The sequence below is a fragment of the Salvelinus namaycush genome, chromosome 25 (genome assembly GCF_016432855.1).
Source record: "Salvelinus namaycush isolate Seneca chromosome 25, SaNama_1.0, whole genome shotgun sequence".
NCBI classification, from domain to species: domain Eukaryota; kingdom Metazoa; phylum Chordata; class Actinopteri; order Salmoniformes; family Salmonidae; genus Salvelinus; species Salvelinus namaycush.
This window is the reverse complement of record NC_052331.1, coordinates 24,774,819-24,781,991: the sequence shown is the minus strand read 5'-3', so window position 1 is coordinate 24,781,991 and position 7,173 is coordinate 24,774,819. Positions and strand designations below refer to the sequence as shown.

At 45.6% G+C, this 7,173-nt stretch overlaps 1 protein-coding gene across 1 annotated transcript in view; it reads left to right on the top strand.

Annotated features, from left to right (window-relative positions):
- Window positions 1–5,677: 5,677 nt before the first annotated feature.
- The window catches only part of LOC120019851 (disco-interacting protein 2 homolog C), a 133,804-nt gene continuing 132,308 nt past the window's right edge, over window positions 5,678–7,173 (top strand). The window contains exons 1-2 of the mRNA XM_038963265.1: window positions 5,678–5,681; window positions 6,081–6,158. Coding sequence (XP_038819193.1) covers window positions 5,678–5,681; window positions 6,081–6,158 — 82 coding nt within the window. The remainder of the gene's footprint in view (window positions 5,682–6,080; window positions 6,159–7,173) is intronic.

The following is a 7,173-nucleotide window of genomic DNA, read 5'->3' as shown; positions in this document are numbered from 1 at the left end:
CTGACCGCCTCATGTTCATTGTCTCCTGCTGTCTCCTCTCCTACTCTGGAGGACACGACTGAGTCTGTGGTCCAAATGGCACCCTATTCCCTATGGGCCATTGTCAAAAGTAATGCACTACATAGGGGAATATGGTGCCATTTGCAAAGCCGTTTGAGACTGAGCTCTCTCTCACTGGCTTAAACAGAGCTTCGCCCCAAAGCTGGCTGGGTAAATGTACTAAAGCCATCAAACAAGCTCCATTCCATACAGACAGACAGACAGACACCCCCGTAATCTCAGGTCTGTCTGTGTCTGCCTGTCTTTCGATCTGTGTCTCTGTCTGCCTGTTTTCCTGCATCAGGCAGATCATCAGGAAATCTCAAATCCAGAGCTGGAGAAGAAGTTAATTTCAGTTCGCCTTGGATCACTTCCCCGAATATCAGTGCCTCGTGCCAAGAAGGGGGGGGTGTGTGTGTGTGTGTGTGTGTGTGTGTGTGTGTGTGTGAGAAGCTGCAAAGTGGGTTTTGTTGTATGTGGTTGTTTTGCAGTGTAGCCTATGGGCATTTCCATCGAAAAGGACCCATGAGCACCAACATGTGATGTTCATAGGTGCATGTCAAATGAATGCTAGGAGTCTTTCTTTTCGGGAAATTAATGCATAGATACATTTTTCAGCCATTTTCCATCTTAAAAGATAGGCATAAATAAAGGCTTTGATTTCTGGATAAACAGATGGAAGAGGGGCCTTTAGAAACCTTTTCATACTTTTTCTGGTAGATGTTATCAGAAATACAGTGCATTCGGAAAGTATTCAGACCCCATGACTTTTTCAACATTTTCTTACGTTACAGCCTTATTCTGAAATGGATTCAGTACTTTTTTTTACCTCATCAATCTACACACAATACCCCATAATGACAAAGTGAAAACAGGTGTTTAGAAATTTTAGCAAATTTATGAAAAAATAAAAACAAAAATACCTTATTTACATAAGTATTGAGACCCTTTGCTATGAGACTCGTAATTGAGCTCAGATGCATCCTGTTTCTATTGATCATCCTTGAGATGTTTCTACAACTTGATTGGAGTACACCTGTGGTAAACAGTTGATTGGACATGATTTGGAAAGGCACAGACCTGTCTATATAAGGTCCCACATTTGACAGTACATGTTAGAGCAAAAACAAAGCCATGAGGACGAAGGAATTGCCCATAGAGCTCCGAGACAGGATTGTGTCGAGGCATAGATCTTCGGAAGGGCATCAACAAATTTCTGCAAGTTCCGCAAGAACCCAGTGGCCTCCATCATTCTTAAATGGAAGACGTTTGGAACCACCAAGACTTTTCCTAGAGCAGTCAGGGGAGAAGGGCCTTGGTCAGGAAGGTGACCAAGAACAAGATGGTCCCTCTGACAGAGCTCCAGAGTTCTTCTGTGGAGATAGGAGAACCATCTAGAAGGACAACCATCTCTACAGCACTCCACCAATCAAGCCTTAATGGTAGAGTGGCCAGATGGAAGCCACTCCTAAGTAAAAGGCACATGACAGCGCACTTGGAGTTTGCCAAAAGGCACCTAAAGGACTCTCAGACCATGAGAAACTCTGGTCTGATGAATCCAAGATTGAATTCTTTGGCCTGAATGACAAGCGTCACGTCAGGAGGAAACTTGGCACCATCCCTACAGTGAAGTATGGTGGTGGCAGCATCATGCTGTAGGGATGTTTTTCAGCGGCAGGGACTGGGAGACTAGTCGGGATTGAGGGAAAGACGAACAGAAAAGAGATCCTTGATGAAAACCTGCTCCAGAGCGCTCAGATCCTCAGACTGGGGGCGAAGGTTCAACTTCCAACAAGACAACGACCCTAAGCACACAGCCAAGCCAATGCAGGAGTGGCTTTGGGACAAGTCTCAATGTCCTTGAGTGGCCCAGCCAGAGGCCGGACTTGAACCCGATCGAACATCTCTGGAGAGACCTGAAAATAGCTGTGCAGCAATGCTACTCATTTAAGCTGACAGAGCTTGTGAGGATCTACAGAGAAGAATGGGAGAAACTCTCCATATACAGGTGTGCCAAGTTTGTAGTTGTATTTTTATAACCCCTCCCCCTCTCTTGCTTTGTCATTATGGGGTATTGTGTGTAGATTGAGGGGGGGGGGGGGGTGATTTAATACATTTTAGAATAAAGCTATGATGTAATAAAATGTGTAATAAGTCAAGGGGTCTGAATACTTTCCAAATGCATTGTATATATCTATAGGGATGCACGATATATCGATTAACATATTGCAATCGGCCGATATTAGCTAAAAATGCCAACATCGGTATCGGCCCGATGTCTAGTTCAATACCGGTGTGCAAAACCGATGTCAAAGCTGACGTGCATACCTATATAACGTAGGTACATGGCGTATTGACGCCACGTAAAATGTTGTACTATACGTGCAACACAGCATTCCTAACCTAGCCCACAATGTCTGCTGTGTGGATCGAGCAGTCAACAAGTCGAGCAGTCATTTGAAAGAGTAAGAATAAGACAACTTAAAGAGTAAGACAACTTAAAGGTGAAATCCATTAACGCCAAGATAATGGAATTCATTGCACTTGACAATCAACCATTCTCTGTCATGGGTGATGTTGACTTTCGCAAATGTTCGAGCACCGGTACACACTACGAAGTGCACTATTTTTCAGAAGTTGTCCTACCGGGAGTTACACAGCCATAGCGTCACTGCTATTAGCTTCATGTCATACTATGGAGCGCCGTTTGGGTCTTTGCGTGTCAAAAAAAAATTGGCTTTTAATTTGACACGTCAATAACATACTGTAGAATGTTGTGTGTTCTGAATTGCACATGCAAGCCAAGCTCCACCACTACTCTCAGTAGCACTGTCAAAGCTGTACAAAAAGTCTGCAAGCAAGCAAACAACGGCCATGAACGATGTGTTTACAATACCACGTTGGTAATAATGCTTTATTTGTTCGATCGCAACATCTGGGGTAGCTAGCTAGCTTTAGCTTGGTACCTAGCTAGCACCAATACAACCAGCCTGAAAACAATGATCAGTAGGAACTGCAGTCATTTTCATTATTCTTAGCAATTATTTAGGAATCCTTGTGAGTAAGTATTAGCTAGGTAGCCACTTGTTGTTTGCCTATTGAAATTGAACTTCAGTTCATGAAAATAAATAGCTAGCCAGCTACTTCACCATGTTGCCCAAAGCTAACGTTATAAGCAGCCAGTTAGCTTCATCTGGCTAGTGAGGCTCGACTGGACCGGGTTATGTGTTGTGAAGGTAGCCACAATAAGGATTAGGCACAAGTGGATTTTGCGGTTTGCCTTCAAAATAAAATAACCTCTTTGAAGGTGATGCAGAAGGTTACTATTGGTGGAATTTTTACATTTAAGTCATTTAGCAGACGCTCTTATCCAGAGCGACTTACAAGTACATACATTCATACTTTTTTGGAATCATGCCATATTTAGACTAGATAATGTTAAACAAGGTTTGAATGTGAAGCAATGAAATGGGGTATCAGTCTACTCAGTGACACCCACAGAACACTAATGTGAAGAGTTTACTCAAATATTAGCGTTGTAGCTCTTATCGCGAGACTGTGACTGTGTGAAATCACCTCCCCAGTCAGCCTATTGTGTGCAATGACATTCATATTGCACTGAACAGCTTTACCTAAGGTTTGGGGATCAATGAAATGGGGTATCCGTCTACTCAATACCCAAGATATTTTTTCCCAACTTCCTCCTCAGAGTTATCAGACTCCAACATCCATGCAGTATTGGAATAGTGTTCAATACACATAGGTTTACAATAAATATGGCTCAATTCACAGTTGTTTCAGAGTCCCGCAATAAGAGCTACGACGCAAATGTTCTCTGGGTGTTACTGAGTAGACTGATACCCCATGTCATTGATCAACAATCCATAGGTAAGGCTGTACAGTGAAATGTGTATGCCCCCAATGCAATTCTGAAGTATTATACATCCAGTGTGATTTCAACAGATTTTTTGTCAAATTAACAAATGGTCTTTTGTTAATTTAATATAACTACATTCCAACCTCGTTTAGCATGATATGTTCAATTATGGCATAATTCTACTATTTGTATTCATTTGCATCTCTGTCTCTGACATACTTTTATTTTGAAGGCTAACCGCAAAGTCCACATTGTGGCTAATTCTTATTGTGGCTAGCTTCACATAGATGGGTCCGACCACCATTAATCAAATAAGAACTGTCTTATAAATTAGGATTATTTTAGATGATGACACCTAGCTATATAGTTAGCTAGCTAACTATAGCTACTGAAACAGATGGTCGTTTTGCTACGTATTTGGGGAAGAACATTGTTTGCATCCATGAGCTAGCTGGCTTTTTTTATGACCAGCACTGTCGGTGCGGGAGACAATTTTACCAGCATCATAGCATATGTACCGATAAATCGCTGTGACATACGTAGAATCCGTCCCCCAGCCAGGCCCTCTCCTATCCCCCTCTCTCCCATCTTTCTGTCCCCCAGCCAGGCCCTCTCCTATCCCCCTCTCTCCCTCTCTCCGTCCCCCAGCCAGGCCCTCTCCTATCCCCCTCTCTCCCTCCCCCAGCCAGGCCCTCTCCTATCCTCCTCTCTCCATCCCCCAGCCAGGCCCTCTCCTATCCTCCTCTCTCCCTCTCTCCGTCCCCCAGCCAGGCCCTCTCCTATCCTCCTCTCTCCCTCTCTCCGTCCCCCAGCCAGGCCCTCTCCTATCCTCCTCTCTCCCTCTCTCCATCCCCCAGCCAGGCCCTCTCCTATCCTCCTCTCTCCATCTCTCCATCCCCCAGCCAGGCCCTCTCCTATCCTCCTATCTCCATCTCTCCGTCCCCCAGCCAGGCCCTCTCCTATCCCCCTCTCTCCCTCTCTCTGTCCCCCAGCCAGGCCCTCTCCTATCCTCCTCTCTCCATCTTTCCGTCCCCCAGCCAGGCCCTCTCCTATCCCCTTCTCTCCCTCTCTCCGTCCACCAGCGAGGCCCTCTCCTATCCCCCTCTCTCCATCTCTCCGTCCCCCAGTCAGGCCCTCTCCTATCCTCCTCTCTCCATCTTTCCATTCCCCAGCCAGGCCCTCTCCTATCCCCTTCTCTCCCTCTCTCCGTCCACCAGCGAGGCCCTCTCCTATCCCCCTCTCTCCCTCTCTCCGTCCCCCAGCCAGGCCCTCTCCTATCCCCTTCTCTCCCTCTCTCCGTCCACCAGCGAGGCCCTCTCCTATCCCCCTCTCTCCCTCTCTCCATTCCCCAGCCAGGCCCTCTCCTATCCCCTTCTCTCCCTCTCTCCGTCCCCCAGCCAGGCCCTCTCCTATCCCCTTCTCTCCCTCTCTCCGTCCACCAGCGAGGCCCTCTCCTATCCCCCTCTCTCCCTCTCTCCGTCCACCAGCGAGGCCCTCTCCTATCCTCCTCTCTCCATCTCTCCGTCCACCAGCGAGGCCCTCTCCTATCCTCCTCTCTCCATCTTTCCATTCCCCAGCCAGGCCCTCTCCTATCCCCCTCTCTCCCTCTCTCCATCCCCCAGCCAGGCCCTCTCCTATCCTCCTCTCTCCATCTTTCCGTCCCCCAGCCAGGCCCTCTCCTATCCCCCTCTTTCCCACCCCCAGCCAATCCCCTCCTAATTACCTGTGTGATGGCCAGGGCAGTGAGGCCGCCAGGCCTTGATGGGTAATACACGCTGGCAGTTGGGTCTCTGTCTCATTCATTACTGACACTCACTAAAGTCACTGCATGCACTACATATTCCAGCTAGCTGTCTAGCTACTTCCCAACCTGTACTTCTCTCCTTCCTTGTTTCTCACCCCCTCCTCCCTATCCCTGTCGCTTCCTGTTTGTCCAACCTAGCTCTGAACAACCATCTGCTCCTTGTTCAGCATAAAAAAAGACAAAGCGTAGCAGCGATTAACCAAACAGCTTAACATGTTGGTATACTGTCATCTGCTGATGCCATGGATATTGTGGTTCAGTAGCAGTAACAGCATGCAGATCTGAATAAGAGCCATAGAGAAAGAAATAAGAACGCACTTCCGTTTCACTAACGGTAGTTTTCCTCTCCTCCTTTGGCAGGTGACATCACACAGAAAGGCTATGAAAAGAAGAGGTCCAAATTAATTGGGGCCTTCCTCCCTAAGGCACCAGGTAAAGGTAAATACCACTCCTCCTATCAAAACACTAACCGTGTCTGTCTCAACTAAACTGAAACAGTGATGGATTCTGGAATAGAATTCTGGGCTAATCTGACTCTGGAATAGAGGTCTTTGTTTTGTGATATAGACTGCATACCTCAAACCAAAAGCTTGATGTCTAACACAACAATAATCTCAGATTCTCTGCCCTCCCTGGGTGTATATAGATTCAAGTCTAGTGGGGGAAATGACTGATGTATTTGTTATTAGTTGAAATATACAAGGGCCTAACTCTTGCTTATGTATTTTAGTCATAGTTAAACTTAACTAATACAATCTTACAGACCTAGCCTAACTAATCATGTTTTCACTTGGAGGTAATGCAAGTTAACAAAAGACAGAGGAACAGTGGATGTGACATTCCTTCAGTTTTCAATTTGTTTTCATTCATTTTCCATTTCATCCCATTTGCACCAAATTAAACAGAACTTTACTTTAGTGAATGTGTGGGTTGCAGTTCAGCTCAGCTATATTCCTCTAACTGATGTCTGGGATGTTCTACAGTGTCAAAATGTTGTTATCCAATCGGCCATTTTGGAAAATAAATCCGGTCAGAAGAATGGCTCATTATTGACCCAGAAGACACCAGTGACAAAGCGTATATGTGTACATTCTCACAGAGTACTGTATAAAAATGGCCTCAACTGCATTTTCTGTGAATGCTTTGTGAATTGTTGTTTCTCCAACATCTATTTAAATGATAAAATGAGGGTCTGTGTCCCAAATGGTACCTATTCCCTATAATGCACTACTTTTTGACCAGAGTGTTATATGAATATGGTGCAATTTGGGACAAACACCCACTGATGGAAGGGGAGAGGCTGACCCATTTGTTATTCTGTGAAATGTGTCTTAAATATGTATTTTAACTGCCCATACATTGAATCCAAGCAGATCTAGGCCACTTGGCATGAACGGTAAGCAGGTATGGCAGCAGACCGCTTAGATTAAGTGTGAGTGTAATTGAATATCAT